Here is a 20,855-nt window from a genome sequence, read left to right as displayed (position 1 = left end):
GGCTCTTTAAAACAAACCCTTAAACAGTTTGAAGCAACATTTATGAAGTTTTTTGATAAGTATATATGTTTCAACCTTAGGAAGCAGAGGAGTGCTCACAGAAGAAATCCTCTGAAATGTTCACCTAATGTTCTTATTCTCAACTTCCTGGGGCGCTCGAGCAAGGAAGCCTTGGCCATCTGTGTGTCTGGTGAAAAATTAAAACAGAATAAACTTAGTTGTACTGTGAAACGTCATTAATTTCATTATAAATTCAAATTGCAAGCACTTATACCAGCTACACATATTTCTTGTAAATTTTGTTAAAAATAATGATCTGCCACCCTGGCCAGTTTGGCTTAGTGATTAGAGCATTGGCCCCTGGACTGAAGAGTCTTGGGTTTGATTCCTGGTCAAGGGCACATACCTCAGCTGCAGGTTAAATCCCCAGCCCCCAGTCAGGGTCATGTGGGAGGCAACCAATTGATGTGTCTCTCTCACATCAATGTTTCTATTTCTCTCTCCCTCCCTCCCACTCTAAACATCAATGGAAAAATATCCTCTGGTGAAGATTAAAAAAATACATAGTAATCATCATCATCATCATCATCATCATCATCATCTTCCACACATTCATTGAGTTTTATAAATACAGAGAATACAACCCAAAATCAGTAAAAATTTCCAACTAAGGCTGGAACAATTGAGAATTACGTCCATTTGCCCCTAACTTTTGTGTCAAAGTATTAACTCCTCTGTGTGAAAGGACTTTCAGCTTTACTTGTCAGCATCAGGGGTGCAGTGGCCTTCACTCCATTCACCTTAATGGTTCCAGCCCTTAGTCTCCCATCTGGGACTCCTCTGTTCAGATTCTGAGTCTTGCTTCTTTTTATTTTAGTCCTCAGGGTAGAATCTTTCCTGTACTCCATCTTTTGGCTTCTACAACTTTGCCTATTGCTTGACCACCTCTTTCACTATCTACTTCCTTCTTCCTTTGGGCTGGAAGGTACACGTAGCTTAAGCCACCGGTGGCCTCTGTGTGCATGGTCCCGTCTCCTTAGGATGAGCCAGGTGATTTTTCCTGGTCAATACCATCATCATCCCCCTTACCCTCAAGCCCATGATTTAGGCCACCTAGGAATTGTAATTTCTTCTTCATTATCTCTTTGAATCACTAGTATCTATTGCAAAATTAGTTTGTAATATATTTGATATAAAGAAATTCTTATTTATAAAGCATATATGTACTAGTTATATTTTTATTGGCTCCCTCATTCCTAGCCCTCAATATTTCTATCAGGTTTTACTTGGAATGTCTTTGGAGAAAGGAAGCACATGTTGTAAGTTTGCAAGATGGACCGTCCTCAGTCCTGCATTAGCTCACTGTGGGCCTTTTTGTGTCCTTGTATGCATGTACTCCCCAGGTCAAAGGTAATCACATTGCACAAGTCTGTTCCCCTTTTATGATAAGCTCACAATGTCACATAGGGACAGGAGCACTGAATGAATCAGAGAAAGGGGGGTGGGGTGGGACTAAGCGTTGTAGACTTGGGTGATTACTCCTCCTGTAAACTCTTCCCTCCTACAGTGGACTTGGTATACAGTTGTCTTCTTATTCTGAACCAGAGACTTTCAAAGACGAAAAAGAAAAGATAGGGTCTAAAGTTAGAGCAATGCTTCTCAAACTCTCTGTTGTGAAGTTGAAGTCATCATTCTTTTTTTTTTAATGTTTAATTTTTTTATCAATTCATTTTTGTTACAGATGTTTCTCCTTTTCCCCCCATTGACACCCTCCTCCTGATCCCCACCCCTGCCCTGTCCCCAGCATTGTTGTCTATGTCCCTGGTTACGCATACATGCACTTAAGTTCCGTGGTTTATCTCTTCCCTCCCCTGCAACCCCCACTTCTGAGGTTTGTCAGTCTGTACCCTACTTCTATGTCTCTGGGTCTATTTTGTTCATCAGCTTGTTTGGTTCATTATATTACAATAAAGTTAACTACTAGAAAATTGAAAAACAGACCTATGAAATGCACCCCCATTTTACTATTGCATTCAACAGATATAAAATTAGTCTGTGAAATTGACTTACGAGTTTCTAAACACGTACTCTCACTGTCTGGTCACAGACCAGCAACAACTTGGACACCAGCACCCGCTGGGAGGCCACACTTTCACAACCCTGGTTCAGGGCACGCTACGCATACCAGATAGGAAGCACCATTTTCAAACAGCAACTCAGTGAACATTTTGAAGTGACTATTTTAATTTAGAAAACCCTGTGGGTAGAAGGAAAAGAAATGAGAAATCTGTTAATAACCTGACAATGAAATGAAGAGAATAAACCATTATCAAAGATTCTTAGTAGAAAGTAAACATAAAGTTAATGCTCGCCATGTCATAATGTGATCTATATGGATATGCATTCTAAAAAAAAAAAAAAAAGAAACTTTTGAAGAATGGGTGAATTTCAATTAAAAAGGTATGAAATTCTCTTCTTATGAAATGTTCTTCACAGAGAAAATGGCTTTCCCCACTACCAACTCTGTCTGATTATAAATAAACATCCTAAGAAACACTGTCAGAATCTTTCATATGCTGTTGTATACTGCTGCTTTATTTTTATTTATTTTTTGTCTGCACACTGCTAATTGCTCTTAATTGGGACACCTAATTTTTGGAATGCAGTTTCATTCACATTCATGGATCCCAGGTTCTACGGGAGCTTTGAGCTTTTCCTCTGAGCTAAGAAGCACTACAGAGATAGGCAGTCAGTTGGGATTGGAATTCAATGTGTCAGCTAATTCAGAAACCCCAATACCGAATTTAGCACTCCTGGTCAACAGATACTCTCCAGGGAACTTGCCCTCCAAAAATCAATTATTGGATTATACCCATCTAATCCAAGAGTGGGTTTGATGGTGACTATTCTTATTTCCTATTACAACTAGAGCAGTACTCTTTATTTCCTAAGCACAAATGGTAAAAGAATGGCTATTTTTAAAAGTATGAGTCTTGTTGAATAATTTTGCATTCCACAGGGCTAATTTTCAAGATCTTTGCAATTGGAAAAGCTGAAATCGCTCCAAAGGAATGTAGTGTCTTAGGATTTTTAGAATAAAATGAAATATGCAGCCATTTAAGACATTCATTTAACTCAGATGTTTACAATATTAAGAAAATAAATAAATTCTTTTGGCGAATGTCTTATGTGTGATGAAATTGCAGGTAAGCTCTGGGTAAAGGTAAGTTACACCTTTGGATGTCCTCTCTAGTTAAGAAGAGATCAGGGACAGTTTGTCCTCATGGTGCCCATCAAACGTCGTAACATTGGAAAATTCATTGTGACAAATAACAGAAAGTAGACAATAGAGTTTAAATGGTTTATACTTTTATACTTCTATGTTGTGTTCCTATCTTACAGACTTTTATAGTATTGAATAAAGGGAAGGCCATCTTCCGGTTCAGTGCCACCTCCGCCCTGTACATTTTAACTCCCTTCAATCCTCTTAGGAAAATAGCTATTAAGATTTTGGTACACTCATATCCTTTTCAAGTAATCAATATTAACTATTTGTACATGATCTGTAAGTGCTTTGTAGCTAAATATAAAATTAAGTTGGGACATATATATATTTTATGGCTTTTGTCACTCTAATTTTGTATCTACTTGCTTTATTCTTTTTTTATAAGCCCTATTCTTAAATTTCATTAGTCATGTAGATCTCACTGAAACTTACAGCCTTAACATTATGTATCTACATATATCTTTCTAATAATACTTGTATATAGTGAGTCCTAACAATCGAGTGTAAGATAGCTATATTTATCTATACCATCTTTGTACAGTTTGTGATTATCAGGAACACGCAGCAAAGAATGATACCCCAAAGAAATCTACTTCCAGAGCCAAGTTTAGACATATCTATATTAAAGAGCATTTTAGTGTACCTTAGAAGAAACCTTTAAGCATATTTTCCATGAAAGATGATCAGGTGGCTTGGCCAATACTTAGCTAATTCTTGAACTTTCCTAATAAAATCTGTGAAGGCAATGCAGGAATATTGGTTGGATTTCAAATTTAAGTAATTGAATTATAACTCTGCCATGCAAAACTGATTGCTTAGTAGACTATGGGAGTTAATGAAAGAAGCTTAGACTATATTTCAAATGGTCTTTAGGAATGTAGCACTGTGATACCCATGGTGTTAAAATAAAAAGACTTTGCAAATAACTTCATCTGTTCATAATCATTGGCAAAAGCTTTATTTCTAATTATGTCTCATTTGATGCTTTGGCGATAATAAATATAGAAATACTTATATAATGATCATAGACTCATATTATCTGATTAAAAAAAAAGTATAAACTTTAAAAGACCATTCTATTTTTAAACTGATAACAAGAAAGTCCTTAGTAGTATAAATATGCTATTATTAAAATTTAAAGATTTGAAACATAAAAATCTTACGTTCAGCATTTTTACGTGTATTGTTTCCTTATCCTAGTTTTTTGTTTCTAGTGCCACCATGTGGTCATTTGATGAAAACTCTCTTTTTTTCACTAATGGAAAATTTTTGTTTTGGCAATAAACTGTAGTAGAAAGAATATTGAATACGAAGGCAGGAAAGGTGTGCTCTAGTCCTCAGCCAAGCTATCTAATTTCTCTAGGCTTTGGGCCTTATTTGTCTGATTTCTAAAATAAAGCAGTGACAGTATTTGTTTTTCTAGGTGACTTTTAGCTCTGTAATTCTGTTTTGTTTTAGTCATTTGTTTTAGCTAATATTTTGGTTATATCACACATACTAACTCATTTAATCTGCACCTCAAGCTGATGAGGTCTGTAGGTGATTAAGTCTACACAAAAATTAAGTGCCTTAAATAACTGTCAGTGAAGGCAGAAGATTCAGTGGCATAGAGAGGCTGAGTGACTTGCCCAAGACCAATTTTAGGCTGAATTTTAATTATATTGACATCATGATAAGGCCTGGCCTTCAAGAATATTCACTTTTAATCATATCCAATGCTGCTGGACTTAATTCAGTCAAAGTAGAGCAACCCAGCACCTAGCACCATGCTGCACTTTGTACATACATTTTTAATGTATTGAACTATGTTATATAACATGTATTTAAGAAATTACAATATTGCAGATATGTGCCCTCTTCAACAATTTACTTCTTTAATCACCTGCATTAGATTAAGTCAATCTCTCTGCTCAAAACCTGTATGACTCCAGATTGCACACAGCTTTCCCACTAAAGGTCTCTGGGGGATACATATATTGATTTAATAGTAGTAGCAAAAGCAACACTGTGTCCCTATGTAAAGCTTTCTTGTACATGATCTCATTTAATCTATATCACTACTCTGTCAGGGTGATGTTCTCACCACTTTTTACTGGTGACAACACTGAAATGTGAAGAGATTGGATGACTTGCCCACAGTGTATTTGTCACTGAGCCCTGGCTACACTGCAGTTTAAGTTTTTCAATGTTAATTTTATATCATATAATAGAATACATGGATTTGGGTTTGTGTGTGTGTGTTCCTTAACAATAACCCACATTATTCAGCATGCTAATTATGTGCACTATTTTGACGAACTGTGTGTTTATGACAATGAGTAACCCTCCTGACTGGACAAAGAATGTAGAGTAAGTTCAATATATTTTAAACCACCTACTATGTGATTATATATATGCATGTGTGTGTGCTTTAAATAGATAGATAGGTGTAAATATAGATATATAGACATATAGACAGGTATATGTATTTAGGATTTTGAAACTATGTCTTAATGTACCTTCTAAATAAAACCAAAGAGCATATTTATTAAAGGCATTTCTAGACACAATTACAGAGCAGGAAGGTGACACCCATAACCTTCAGGCCTGCTGGTGGTGGGTCTAGTATCTCTCCTTCACCCGTACTTGGTGGCTACCAGAAGCCCATCATTCTTGGACACTTACCGCTATTCCTTTAGGATCTACAGTGGCCAAAGTGAATATGATGAATACAACTGCAAAAAAGAGGCAATATAGTAGACCTTGATTCCAGATAAATTCGAGATGAATTCAGCGAGCTAAGAATTCACAGGGCAGGTGACCCACGCCATACGAGGACAATGTTGAGTCTCACAGAATGTTCCCTTCCAGCACGCACATCCCATTCAGGTCAGGCCGATATCCATTTCAAGCATGATAGTCACCAGAAATTCGCAGAAAAATATATTCCAACAGTTGGGATTTTAGAACTTGAAAATTCAATAGAGGACTAACCTAACTGAGGTGAAAAGGTAGCCTTTTCGGGAACCAGCTGGGGCTGCTGTCACTGCCCGTGTTGGAACCACTGTTACTCTGTGGCTGTTGACGCTTACATAACAGCCCGGAGGTATTCCCAAGAGTCTCTTCAATTCTTACAGTTCCACGTGGGAGTCGATCAGAAAAGGGACAAAGGTTATGAAGGAAAAAAATTATATACAAAAAATACCTAAAGTACAGAAGGTAACATGTGAGGCCTACAGATCTTTAGTCACCCGAGTTTTTGTGATTTTGTTCTGCAGCTTCTGAGAAAAAGATTTAAACTTTGGAAACACCCAAGTTTTTGAATTAGCCTAGTATTTTCACCTCTTTCGACTACTTTGATGTTAACACAATTCTTGTTCCAAGTAAGTTAACCTGTCTTACCTTGTGGAACTAGAAAGACAAAGACTTACTAATTGATTGGTGTTTTCTCATTCATAAAACGTGATTGAAATAGAGTTTTTTTTAGGTTCTAAAGGAAAATCATGTTATGCTTCTGCAGTATTATCGATTGGCCATGCTATCACATGAATGCACCAGATAATTCTCAAGGTGCTTTATTCATTTATGTCAATACCAAGACAGTTCAGACAGCAGCTACCTAGATTTTATATAGCATCTATTCCTCACTCTGCTCTGAGGACACTTTTCATGTGTTAGGGAGTTTTTAAATTTAGTGCTATGTTTTATTTCCATTAAAATAACATCAACCCACTTAGATTCATTTTATAATATTCACCTTGTCCACTGACAGAGTGGTAAGAAATTGATATGTTATGAAAAAACTTTTTACTTTATGAATTCTTTTTGGATACTTGTCTCCAGGTACACCTTCACAGGAATATATACCTTTGAATCACTTATAAAAATTATTGCAAGGGGCTTCTGTTTAGAAGATTTTACTTTCCTTCGGGACCCATGGAACTGGCTGGACTTTACTGTCATTACATTTGCGTAAGTGCCTTTTTTTTTTTAACTTCCAAAGGGTGTGGTTTGGTTTTCTATGAGTGCTTGTGCTTTGAAAAATGTTTAACTGTAGAATATTTGCTGTGATTTGTACATTTAAGCTGCTGATTTTAATTTTGGACAACAGAGGTCAAAGTGGCATTTCACTTGGGCACGAAGTCTTTTTTGTGGTTGAAATTGCAATTTTCACAGGTAATGAACATCTGCCCATAAATTTTATACGTGCTGCGTTTTCAACACCCCCCCCCCCCATATAAAGGCACACGTGTACTCATCATACATCTGTGAACGTGGCTTTAAAAAATACAGGCGCATCATGTGTCCCCTCTCCATCTTCCTTTATTAGTTCGGTAGAATAACAGAAAATAAACATCTGCTAGCATCAAAACATTCTGAATCCAACTAATAAGAAAAATGAGTTTTTTAAAGATTATATTTTTATTTCATCAGCATATCATTTTAAGACTTACAAACAGACATAGTCTCTCTGCTACTTCCTATTTCTAAACTGATTCTTCTTCATTCTTTCTCTCTTCTTTCTCTTTATAATTTTTGTCATCTCTCTCTCCACCCTCAACATAAACCTTATCCTTACCCCCTTCCATATACAGCCATCCCTCGTTTATCGTGGTGAATCCGTTCCAGACTCTACCGGTTGCACCTGGCGTTGAAGGATTCCTGGGGTGCTTGAATCCATAGGCCTACAGTCCATCCGTACAGCAATTTTCATTGTAATTGTAATACAGGGATGTATAATTGACTCAGACACTGTCGTTTTTTTTTATCATCCTCACCCAAGGGCATTTTTCCATTTTTTGTTCAGGTAGAGTGGGAGAGAGAGGGAAACATCGATGTGAAAGGGACACATCGAGTGGCTGCCACCCACACAACCAACCAGGGCTGGGGACAAACTGCAACCAAGGTACATGCCCTTAGCGGGAACCGAACCCGGGTCTCTCCGGACCGCAGGCCAATGCTCTAACCGCTGAGCCAAACCGGCCAGGGCTCATTTTCACTGTCTTGATCAACATTTTAATGAATAAATTTGAAAAAACCGCGCTAGAGTGAAGTGGCGAGGGACGGCTGTACACTCCGTTGGTGCACAGTATCTGCATCCCTGTTCCCCTCTTCCCTTTTGCTAATGGTACATTTCCCCAAGAAGAGACTCGGGAACGGAATAGAAGATCACTCCTGTTTAGGTGAAATTATAGTACGGAGGAACGTGGGCCTGTACCACCTGCCCTCCTCAATCTTTCAGGAGCTAACTTTTTTAGCCTCTTACAGGTGTAATGAGGCCCACAGGAAGAGGAGAGCTGATGTTCTCAGGGCTCCAAAGGCTGCCTGTCCGTCTTAGTTCCTTATCTAGTCTGGAAGAGTCACGGCTTAAAAGAAGGCATATTGAGACTACTGTTTTTTGGGAATAAAATAGCAGTAATGGCAGGGGCATCCTTGGGACCCCATAAAATATTGCCTGAATTTGCCTAACTTTCACTTAAGGGTTACTCTAGGAAAACTATGTCATGTGCAAATAGTCGGGCAATCTGCCTTCCATGCCTGCATTTTGCTTGGGTGATTGTATGCATCTTTTTCCTAACTGAAACCTTGAAACCAGAACCAAGGTTTCTTTTATTTTTACTTAATTCTCCTAAGTTATCCATGATGTTCATTATATTGCTTTTCAAAATAGCAACAGGATTGTGTAACTTATGAAGTTTACATTTATTTGATGGCTTTAAATTGTGTGAGTAAAGAAAACCATAGCAAAGACTTTAATTTTTAAATTGCTACTTACAAAATTATCATTTAAAATCACCAAGAATGTCTTCATAAAAGACCCAGCAAATATGTAAAATCTTGAAAAACTCTGATTTAATTCTACGGGTACGTAACAGAATTTGTAAGCCTAGGCAATGTTTCAGCTCTTCGAACTTTCAGAGAGTTGAGAGCTTTGAAAACTATTTCTGTAATTCCAGGTAAGAAGTGGTTAGTGTAAAGCATAAGGCTCCTTGTACCTACAGCTCTTTCTTTGTATCTTGTCATTGTGTTTGTGTGTGAACTCCCTATTGCAGATATGTGACAGAGTTTGTGGACCTGGGCAATGTCTCAGCGTTGAGAACATTCAGAGTTCTCCGAGCACTGAAAACTATTTCAGTCATTCCAGGTGAGAGCCGGGTTAAAACCCACAATGTGTTTTTCAGCAACAGCTTCTTTGCTTGATGTGCAGCATTACAGAAAATCAGAACCACAATAATCAAAATTATAACAATCAAAATTGGGTGTTTCAAAGAAAATGATTCCTATTACTGGAATATAAGTTTTTATGGTCTCACATTTTTCAGCAGCCTTGGAGTTTTAACAATTTCTTGCCTGAAACGCTGTAATACACCGTCTGTGTGATTTGCACTTAGAGATGTCATTTTTTTCCTCTATATCACTAGTAAAAATTTGGTTCCTAGTGAATGTACCCATCTGTGATTTCTTATTTATTATAGTCTTTGATGACTGTCTATACAATGTAATCTTAATATTGCTTAAAAAGACAACAGAATAAGATGGTAAAGACTAACATGAGTCTGCATAGAAGATTTATTATCTTAAGGTGTAATTATACTCCAAACCACCCCCCAGTTTTATATCAAAATCTTTTTTACTTATAAGTAGGAATTAAAAAAAATATTCAGGTAATTTGTTATCAAACTGCCTCTAATGAAATTATGGGGCAAGTTTCATTAGCAAAGAGAGGAATCCAAGAGCCTTTATTAATGTAGGCTTTGTGAAGAGTGTGCATCTGCCGTTATTTTCTCTCCAACACACTGGGATATGGGTCTTCATGTCTTGTTTAGATCATTACGTTTCTGGAGGCCATCTCCATAAGCACATCAGCCTACCGTGAAGTGTTGCTCTTTGATTAGCACTGGAATCATTTTCAGACTTGTGCATGGAGTCTGTTTTTTGAGAAAACTGTGTGATGCTCTTATTATTTCAGAACTTCTAAATCTTCATGGTAACGGCTTCTTTTTCTCTTTCAGGCCTGAAGACCATCGTGGGGGCCCTGATCCAGTCTGTGAAGAAGCTCTCAGATGTCATGATCCTGACTGTGTTCTGTCTGAGTGTGTTTGCACTGATCGGGCTGCAGCTCTTTATGGGCAACCTACGGAATAAATGTGTACAGTGGCCTCCCACCAATTCTTCCCTAGAGGAGCATAGTATAGAGAAGAATATAACTGTGAATTACAATGGCACACTTGTAAATGAAACTATCATTGAATTTGACTGGAAATCATATATTCAAGATTCAAGTAAGAATTGTTATGCAGATTTATTTTTTTATTGTTGATCTGCCTTCCATGTAGTCATGGATATTTTTTTAAATGATTGCATCACAGTTTGTAATCTCCTAATCAGTGGTTTGCACATACAGTTATTTTACTGATAACTATTCCAATTTTGACTCCTAAGTGGCATTTTCTGTTGTATCATCATATGGGAGGCTGAAGAATTCAGCTGGAAAGAAATTTTCCTAGGATCTTCAGTTGCTGTACATTCTTCTCATGTTGATTGAGACAATTAAATAACAAACATCTCTAAAGCCCTTTCTAAATTGTAAAGTACTATGCAAATGTAACCCATAAAACATTAATTACAGAATGCCTTTTATATACTAGAATCTGTACAGGATGCTGGGAAATTAATGGTGATGACACATGACTTCAGGGTGCTTTTAGTTTAGTAGGTTATTTTCATTGTCATTTTATGGAAATCAAGTGAGACCCAAAGGCAAACATTATTCTTCTATTTGTAGAATAAGAATTAAAAGTAGTAATACATCAAACAGAAGGAAATTAAAGTTAATTAAGCTTTAAAAGAGAGTAATAAAAAATGTCAGATAAATCAGTGAATTTATGGGCATCAGTTTATTTTTATTTCAAGAATTTAGAGACAAAATAGTTAAACATTTAAATAGTCTACTTTAGAAGGATGGAAAAGTAATTGGCCTATTACCCTTTCCTTTTTAAAATTAACAAGTAAAGTAAGTTTAATTTTCTCTTTTACTTAATTTTAGTGTCTGCCAGTAGCAATATTTCAAAGGCAGAGAGAGTTAGAACATGATTTACAGGGACAGGAATGTCCTTTTAGAGAAAAATATTAAAAACATAAAACTTAGACTTAAGATGTACTTAAATTTAGCTATATATTTATTATTTTAAAGTGATGATTAATACTTAGAGAAAAAAAGTCAAAGAAGAATGAAAACCATAGTGATTGGTTGTGTGGATCAATTAATTATAATCCTACTTGTTACTGATGGTAACTGGTGGTTTGATAATTCTTAAAGTAATGGTAATGTAATAAAATTAATCAGTGTCTTTTTATAGTCGCAGATCTGGAAAACACCATGGTTACTACAGATTAACTTTTCTATGATATTATTGATATGTCAACAAATAATTTGTAAACAGTTGTAAATATCTAGATTAAGAAAAATACCTCGATTAAGAAAAATACATGTCAGAGCAGTACACGATATGTCCCTTATTAATTCCGTATGCCAATAGTCTACTGCTGTCCTTAACTGTCTGAGAACTGTTTATTTTTTAAATCTAATGTCAAAGAACTGACTATGAGGATGTCATTTAGGGTTCATTCTCTCTAGTGCAAATTCATTGGAGGCCTTTTCTTATATTCAAAGTCAAGGATATCTAAGGTCATTTTCAACTCTTAAAATCTGTTTCCTAATAATATTCCATTTGTTGAAAAAGTTTATTTTAAACAAAGTGCAAATATAAACAAACTAGTTTATCTTTGAAAGTTCTAGAAAATTTAATTAATTAAAATTAAATAAACACATGACTGCAAGCTGTTTTCTTCAGATTAAGCTTACAAATGATGAATTTAATGGATAAGACGTCACTTGTAAATATTTGATATCAAAAATTCATTTTGAAAGTACGTATTTCTTTCACTTTGTTTAATTTTAGTTAATAGTTTAAAAATCCTATCATAATTTTTCTGTTTACTTTCAAAGAAATAAAGACATTAGAAATGAAAATTTTATTTTGCATTTTGTGTTTTGTATTCCTCAAAGAACTATGCATAGGATAAATTTCTCTGAAATTTTAGGATCTAGAAAATATTTCTTCTTACAAAATCTAAAAATTTTCTCTTTAAAAATTTCTCTTACAAAATGATTATTTAATTTCATGTTTCTATTCTTGTTATCCCCTTATTTATTCATGCAGTAAACTTTGTTGAAAGGTTACTACATTCCAAACACTATAATGTGGAAATAATTAACCACTAAGCTTTCTTTCAAGGCAAAAGAATATTTGTAAACAATTACACTAAAGGGCAACGAGCATAATAATAATTGAAGTACACACATGTTATTGTCAGCAATTTTGCCAATGTTTAGTGGGAAGAAAGTAGAGAATATCAAGGAGTAATTCACGGAGGTGACTCTTCAACTGAATATTGAAAGAATCTAAGGAATTTTCCAGAGACAGAAAGCTTTGAGATAATGTAGTATTCACCTACAGTAATTATTTAAACTTTTATATTTAAGATTATTTTCTATTTCATGTGTTTCAGTAGTTGACATGACTTATGCATCCTTTATTAAAAGCCACCTATGACATATTCTGGAATTTGATAGAATGTAAATTATAATTAATTATTAAACATTTATAAACTATGTTTAAAAATATAGAACACCAGAAAATATATAATCCTTTCATTTTGAAATATGTGATTGTTTGGAGAACACAAAGGAATCCATTTTATTTTTATCTATTTTTATAGAATGTAATTTTTATTTTATTTTATTTTATTTTATTTTTGGTACGTACCCCTAGTGGGAACCGAACCTGGGACTCTCTGTTCCACAGGCAGACGCTCCATCCACTGAGCCAAATCGACCAGGGCTGTAATTTTCATTTTTTATGAGGGTAAAACACTGACACCTTTTAAAATATGTTAAAACCTGTAGTTATCACTAACTTTACATTTACAAAGAACAAATGCTTTGACTAGTAATTATCTAATCCCCATAATATAATATCTAGTATTTGGAGGGAGAAGAGGCAAATACCTATGTCTTTGAATTATATAATGTACTTAAAATACTCAATGCACTTTAAATGTAGGGCTTGACCTTCTTGTTCTCATTTTGCAATGTAATGCAAATGTTCATCACATGACTTTCTTTTCTCTAAACAGGATATCATTATTTTCTGGAAGGTTTTTTAGACGCATTACTATGTGGAAATAGCTCTGATGCAGGGTAAGCCAATAATTCGTGTGTGTTCATGTCTGTGTGTGTATATATATACACACACATTTTTTTTCTCTTTTTTTGTGTGGAAACTGACAGATAACAGCCAACTAACTGTATTTATACTAATTTACTATAATTATGCTTACTTATAAGGTGAGGGGTTATTTAAATATTAGGCAAGTATTTATGTTTTATAAAATGAGAAGTAATAGTTTAACTATAATGCTTTTTTTCTTAGATGAGTGTATATGAGCCAAAAGTCATCTCTGGAGGCTTCCACAGTAGGTACAATGAAGGAGAGATATGTTAAAACACTAGTTATAGACAGAAAACAATTTTTCAAAACATTATTAGAAATTCTATGCACTATTGTAATGATGACATCAAGTGGCTAGTAAGATGATGTTACGTAAAAAGTTGAGAAAAGTATGAGTTACTTATTTATCATACTTCTGTTCCTTGGAACAGACAATGTTATAAGTATAGCATTCTACCAGAATAAAAAGCCGGCAGAGTTTCTTGTGAACTTTCTTTTTTCCCATTTACAGCCAATGTCCAGAAGGATACGTGTGTGTGAAAGCTGGCAGAAACCCCAATTACGGCTACACAAGCTTTGATACTTTCAGTTGGGCTTTTCTGTCCCTGTTTCGACTTATGACTCAGGACTTCTGGGAAAACCTTTACCAATTGGTGAGAACCTGAAAAGGCACATATTACATTTAAGTAGAAGTATATAAGAAAAGCAAGTTAGTTATAAAATTTAAACCACAGAATAATATAGTAGAAAGAACACAGCTTGAAATAGAGAGATCTGAGTTCCTTTAGCCTATTGATTATAACATGTATTAAGCATAGGGGTTCTCTCGAAATTCCCCTTGGCTCAAAACTTCCCCTGTATAGATATTCCCAAACAGAAGGTCACACCTTCCTCTCAGTTCTATCTATTCCCTCAAGTATTATTTACATTCCTCATGTAGCAGGTGCTGAAAATGAATAAGAAGATGTAGAAAGATGACCTTGATTTCTTCCTTGACTTTCAAGACTCAGCTCTTTGATGAAGGTCTCCATGGTATTTTACTCGACTCTGTTTTATTCTTGGTAATTCTGAGAATTTCCTCTTACAGATCAGAATTTGAATGCACGAGTTAGGGGAGAAGAGGATAAGGTTAAAAAAACAGACAGAGAGGTAGGAGGGTTTGTGACCATCATAATTATTGTTAATATCAGAGTCATACAAAACATATGAGTAAATTGAAAGCTGAATAATATTGAAAAAATAATGCTAATGTTGTTGTTTCCAGACATTACGTGCTGCTGGAAAAACATACATGATATTTTTTGTGCTGGTCATTTTCTTGGGCTCATTCTATCTGATCAATTTGATCCTGGCTGTGGTGGCCATGGCCTACGAGGAACAGAACCAGGCCACCTTGGAAGAGGCAGAGCAGAAAGAGGCCGAATTTCAGCAGATGCTCGAACAGCTTAAAAAGCAACAGGAGGAAGCTCAGGTAAACTTATCAAATGAAATAAGTCCTGTCTCATGGTACAATCTTTTTTTATTGTTATAGTTGTTACAAAGAGACTGGAGAGAGTGTGAGAAATAGATAATTTGGTTGTATTTAAGAGAAGCTGGTAGCATAGGTGATTAGTAAAGATTTCTACATTTTGATCATCTATACAGATCATTTAGTTTAATTATTCTAAGATGTTTAAAATATTGACCATAATAGAACTTTCTCATGATATTTTAATTATCTGAATATTTTTAGAATTAAAGGGAAAGTGATTTTGATGTCTTCTCAAGTGAGTCTATGGCATTAGGAGAAAATAGTAAGAAATCATCTTTTCTTAGAAAAAGAATTATTGATTACTGTATTAAAAAAGTCACTGGATTCTTAGAAGGTAGTCCATTCCTGTAATTAAAACTAAACACATATATGTATATATTTTTTAATTCAATTCAATTTTTTTCCATCACCATTTACCTGTTCTATACCCTCTTCCACCTCCACCCCCCCCTTCCCCTATATTGGTTTTTAATGTGGTTCTTAATTGCCTTTCTTACATAAATAAAGAACTTATCAAATACTATAATATTATCTACTATAGAAATATTCAATAGGCATATGAAAATTATCAATTTTGTGGAAATCAGGTAACCTATGGATAGCTTATTCTTGAAGTAAAGTGTTGGTCCTCATAGTTCAATAAAATGCCCTTCCTATCACTTCCATCCTTCCTCACTCTTGAGTTTTGCATACAAACTCATTGTCTTTACCCAAGTTGGCTGAGTAATATTAATTTATTTGGAGGAATCCCTGTATTGAGTGTACTCTGGGGACAATAATAAAAATCAAACATTGCCAACTTAGTACCAGTACAGGCTGCAATAAAAAAAAATACTGTTTTAGGCCCTGGCAGGTTCAGCTCAGTGGTTAGAGTGGCAGCCCATGGGCCAAAGGGTCATGGGTTTGCTACCCAGTCAAAGGCACACACCTGGGTTGCAGGTTCGATCCCGGGCCCAGTTGGGGTTGTGACGGAGGCAACCAATATATGCATCTCTCTCACATTGATGTTTTTCTCTCTCTCTCCCCCTCCCTCCCTTCCTCCTGCTCTTTCTAAAAAGCAATGGAAAAATATTCCCTGGTGAGGATTAACAACAATAAAAGCATTGTTTTGGTCCCATGCTCCAGAAGTGGCCAGCACAGGCCAGGAATAGTGCTGAGTTGAAGAAGCTGGGAACAGTACTGGGGAACTGAAGGTCTTGTCTTGCTTAGCAGGAACGATTGACCTTCCTTTCTTCAGTCTCTGATAGAGCACGTGCAGGGCTGAGACAGGGACTTAATCACCTTCCTGAATTTTATTGGTTATATTTTGAGGTTATGGTACAATCCAGTTTTAATCACTGGAGAGAGGACCTCAACTCGTGTCTCATTCCTGCTGTCTTTAGCTGTGACCCCAAGTGACTCATCAGCTTTTCTTCCCAGCTCCAGTTTCTTTTTCAGAGAAAATACAACAGTGCTAAGTAAATACCAATTTTTAGAGAAAATTAAATCTGAAACAGTACAATGAATTCCTGTTCTTGTTGATGCCTGATTGATCTCTTTGAATATGTGTTCTGTAAAGCATAATACAAATACAATAAACGTTAGCACAGAGAACACCAAGTTAACTGTGAAAGAATTAAGTGGAAAGAAAAAAATAATTCCCTCTAAAAATTGCAGAGCTTTTTCTGTGTAAGATCAGCTTGAGTCAGCCAAATGTTTTTTTTTTTAAATGTCGTGCAAATACTTGGGCCATTTTTGAAACCGAGAAAGTCTTCACTGATGCCATGGCTGAAACCCCTTGTCCTCGATGCAGCACGCGGCCGCCGTGACGGCCTCGGAGCACTCCAGAGAACCGAGCGCGGCAGGTCGGCTCTCCGACAGCTCCTCCGAGGCCTCCAAGTTGAGTTCCAAGAGTGCTAAGGAAAGAAGAAATAGGAGAAAGAAAAGAAAACAGAAAGAGCAGTCTGGTGGAGAAGAAAAAGATGAGGATGAATTCCACAAATCTGAATCCGAAGATAGCATCCGGAGGAAAGGGTTTCGCTTCTCCATAGAGGGGAATCGCTTGACCTATGAGAAGAGGTACTCCTCCCCGCACCAGGTACGGCGCTGTTGCCTGAAATGATGCATGCATGAGAATTAGAATGCTGAAGACAGGGGGGGACTAAATCAGACTTATGAATTTTCATCAACTGAATTGACTGCTATGTTTATTATATTTAAACCCATCTTTTCTTCACATAGTTATGAAAAAATTTTATGCTACATGTATGTCAATCTACAACTTGGTGTAGTTGAGACAACATGAACTGAAAGTCAGGAGACCTGGGTTCTCATCCTGGTACTGTCTGCTGGTACTGGTCACTAATGACATTTAATCTTTCGGATTTTCAGCTTTTTAAAAATTAAATTTATTGGGGTGATATTGGTTAATAAAAGTATATAAGCTTCAGAGGTACAACTCTGTAATATATTATTGGTATATTGTAGTGTGTTCAACACCCCAGGTCAAGTCTCCTTCCATCACCATTTATACCCCCTTTCCTCAGCTTTTTTTAATGGAAAAAAAAATGTGGATTTGGGATGAGCTGATCAGTAATGTCTTTTTGGTAATTTTATGTTGTCCCCCCTCCCCCAACTTCTTCATAAATCATCACGTGTGCTTCTGAAAATATTAGTCATGGTATGCTTTATCAAAAAGTACATCACTCTGATTTCAGATATTTTAACTTTGAGTTCCAAGAACACGGAACCTTACAGATAAAACAGAAATTATAATTAACTTAAAGTGATTTTAGAAAGATGGATTAAAACATTCTGTGAAAAGTAATTAAATTCCTTGAAAGAGCAATGAAAACAAATGTAACCTTATCATGGTCACGCTGCTGCGTGTTTATCAAATGTTTACAATGTCCATAGCAATGTAACAAGGACGTTTCCTTTTGAACTTGAAAATGGTAGTTCAGGGTTTTGCTTTTCAATATCTTTAAGTTGAGATCTATCTCCCCACTCATTACCCTCAAGGACTAGAAACCTTCTCTTCTAAAACCAATTTAACTTAATCTGAAGAAACAAAATGAAAATGTTGTTCATCAAAATGAATGAATCATGTTCTGTGAAGAATTCTGAAATCTCCTTCAACTTAATCTTTCCAAAGAAAAGCACATTTCGAATGGCCATATTAATATGATTTCACTTATTTGTTTTTTTTTATTTGGTTTCAAACTTTAGTCTTTGTTGAGCATCCGCGGCTCCCTGTTTTCTCCAAGGCGAAATAGCAGAACGAGCCTCTTCAGCTTCAGGGGGCGAGCAAAGGATGTGGGGTCAGAGAATGACTTTGCTGATGACGAGCACAGCACCTTTGAGGATAACGAGAGCCGGAGAGACTCTTTGTTTGTGCCCCGACGACACGGAGAGCGACGGAACAGTAACCTAAGTCAGACAAGCCGGTCGTCCAGGGTGCTGGCAGTGTTTCCTGCCAACGGGAAGATGCACAGCTCTGTGGACTGCAATGGTGTGGTTTCCTTGGTTGGTGGACCTTCAGTTCCTACATCGCCTGTTGGACAGCTTCTGCCAGAGGTGATAATAGATAAGCCAGCTACTGATGACAATGTAAGGAAGTTTTAAACAGTTCAGGCATGGCTGGCCCATTATTGCTGCACCAGCCAGTTTTTTAACCGAATGGAATCCCTTGAGAATGATTCTTGGTTGGTCAAGCTGTGAATGCACCTGCATCTTGTAATACCGTTATAGACTAACCAACTAACACTTAAAGCCTCAGCACTCTCTTGCATAACACCTGAATGCATTTACCTATTAAACATGCTAAGGATAAATTCGACACAATAATAAATTACTGCCTTCAGTTGGAGGATTTGCTATATACCCACGCTGAATTTAGACAGCAGGACATCTTCTAATGCTCTGGCATAAAAGGGAACGAATGATGTCTGCGTTTAAGTATAAAGGGTGTATAATAAATCTTTCCAACAGAGTCTCACTATAGCCCTGCTTCAGTTTAGAAGATTTTCAAGAACACTATTCCTAAATAGATAGCTTCATTGTTACCTTAAAATTTCTCATATTTATTTTACTAAAAAAATGCTGATATAAGTCTTCTCAAAACTAATCTAAGTGAAAAGAAACAAACCAATGATTAATACAGACAGGTAAAAGAATTGTCTGTGTTCAAAGGTACCTTATGTGTTTGTGATGTATACCCAGATAATAAGAAATTTCTAAACTTATTCTGCCTCTTATTAGACTGTTAACTCACTTGGAAATATATCAGCATGATGAGGCATGACTAAGTCAGAACTAGATGACTTATTGCTTTGGTACCCTGGATGAAACTGTTGTCCATGCAGCATGTGTGTGTGTGTGTGTGTGTGTGTGTTTTAAACATACATTTTGTGTTGTCAATGACCATCTATGTCTTGTGCCCAGAAAATAAGATGGCAACTACCTGTGATCTACCCATTTGTATTTCTTTAAAAATAAATGGCTACCTTTCTCAAAATAAAATGCCATGATCATTTACATGACTTTTCCAAATTATTATATTTTTTACTATTAGTTCCAAAATAAGGGTAACTATTAAATATGTCTCTCAAGAGATTATCAACTATATCTAAATTACATTATGTCTCATAAAATTATGAAGTTAGAAGGTTAAGAAAACTCAGTTTTTGCTGTATGGCTAAGTGGTTGACAGTTTGGACATTCCAGGTTAATAATACAATAAGTCAGCAATATCTGCCATCGCCAATTAAATATGAAAGTGCATGATGCATGTGTTTCATGAAATTCACTGTGTCATATTAGTGTTTACTTATCCAATTGCTCAAGTTAATTATTTAATACATCAGAATTTTCTTTACAGGGAACAACCACTGAAACTGAAATGAGAAAAAGACGGTCAAGTTCTTTCCATGTATCCATGGACTTTTTAGAAGATCCTTCACAAAGGCAAAGAGCAATGAGTATAGCCAGCATTTTAACAAATACAGTAGAAGGTTTGTAACAAATTCCACTTCCATTTCAATTAATTTTACTAAACTTGTCTCTTTTGAAATAAATATCTCTGTGCATTAGAAGTAGTATATTCTAAAGAGAATATAATAGATCTTATTCAAGAGTTATTATTTGTTATACCTACTTATAAATTCTAGGAGCTTTTAAAATTTATTTAAATTCAATGATATTGGACCTCTAACAAATGTTTTCCAGTATGTGGAAACTCCTTGAAAGTGAACAACAAGCATTTCTATTAGTGGTTTCTAATATCATTTGTCATAGTGATCTTCTCTTCTAAGTAGAACTACTTAGTTTAAGACTTCCAACATCAACCTTAAATAGTCTCAAGATTGGAGCAGAGGAGTACGCCATTTTCACGAAATAAAAATACATTTAAAAGATGATTCTTGGCTCACATTGATCCCTACCCTATCTCTTTGAGCCAGGGGATGATAGCTCAGCCAGATACGAACGCAGAAGTACACACAGTATCTGCACTACCCCAATCCATGTTTCTATTGAGACTTTATTCACTTAACTTAAGGCTAAGTGCTGAGCCACATTATCAATGCATACAAGGAAAAAAAACACTATTCTTTGTTACCTTTGTTTGATGTGTATGTCTAAAGAAATATCTTTGGGAGTCTAAGGAATACATACTTTAGGCTTTTTTTTTTAAGTATAAAAGAGGTTGACTTCATAGCAAAGGGAAATGTGTTGATTACTAAAAAGAAATCTAGTGGATCTGAAATAAATGTGTGTATAAAATAAA

At 35.8% G+C, this 20,855-nt stretch overlaps 1 protein-coding gene across 5 annotated transcripts in view; it reads left to right on the top strand.

Annotated features, from left to right (window-relative positions):
• LOC118625237 (sodium channel protein type 1 subunit alpha) overlaps positions 1–20,855 on the top strand; it is a 126,427-nt gene that overhangs the window by 66,980 nt on the left and 38,592 nt on the right. For 2 of the 5 annotated variants that reach the window (XM_036254019.1, XM_036254020.1), the window contains exons 3-13: positions 3,403–3,521; positions 5,546–5,635; positions 7,109–7,237; positions 9,319–9,410; positions 10,279–10,548; positions 13,466–13,529; positions 14,072–14,213; positions 14,825–15,031; positions 16,884–17,168; positions 18,299–18,646; positions 19,950–20,082. In XM_036254019.1, coding sequence (XP_036109912.1) covers positions 3,403–3,521; positions 5,546–5,635; positions 7,109–7,237; positions 9,319–9,410; positions 10,279–10,548; positions 13,466–13,529; positions 14,072–14,213; positions 14,825–15,031; positions 16,884–17,168; positions 18,299–18,646; positions 19,950–20,082 — 1,879 coding nt within the window. Of the gene's footprint in view, positions 1–3,402; positions 3,522–5,545; positions 5,636–7,108; positions 7,238–9,318; positions 9,411–10,278; positions 10,549–13,465; positions 13,530–14,071; positions 14,214–14,824; positions 15,032–16,883; positions 17,169–18,298; positions 18,680–19,935; positions 20,083–20,855 lie in introns of all 5 variants that reach the window. The other 3 variants (XM_036254021.1, XM_036254018.1, XM_036254022.1) reach the window with 3 other exon arrangements.

The sequence above is a fragment of the Molossus molossus genome, unplaced genomic scaffold, assembly GCF_014108415.1.
Source record: "Molossus molossus isolate mMolMol1 unplaced genomic scaffold, mMolMol1.p scaffold_m16_p_11, whole genome shotgun sequence".
NCBI classification, from domain to species: Eukaryota; Metazoa; Chordata; class Mammalia; order Chiroptera; family Molossidae; genus Molossus; species Molossus molossus.
This window is presented reverse-complemented; position numbering and strand designations above follow the sequence as displayed.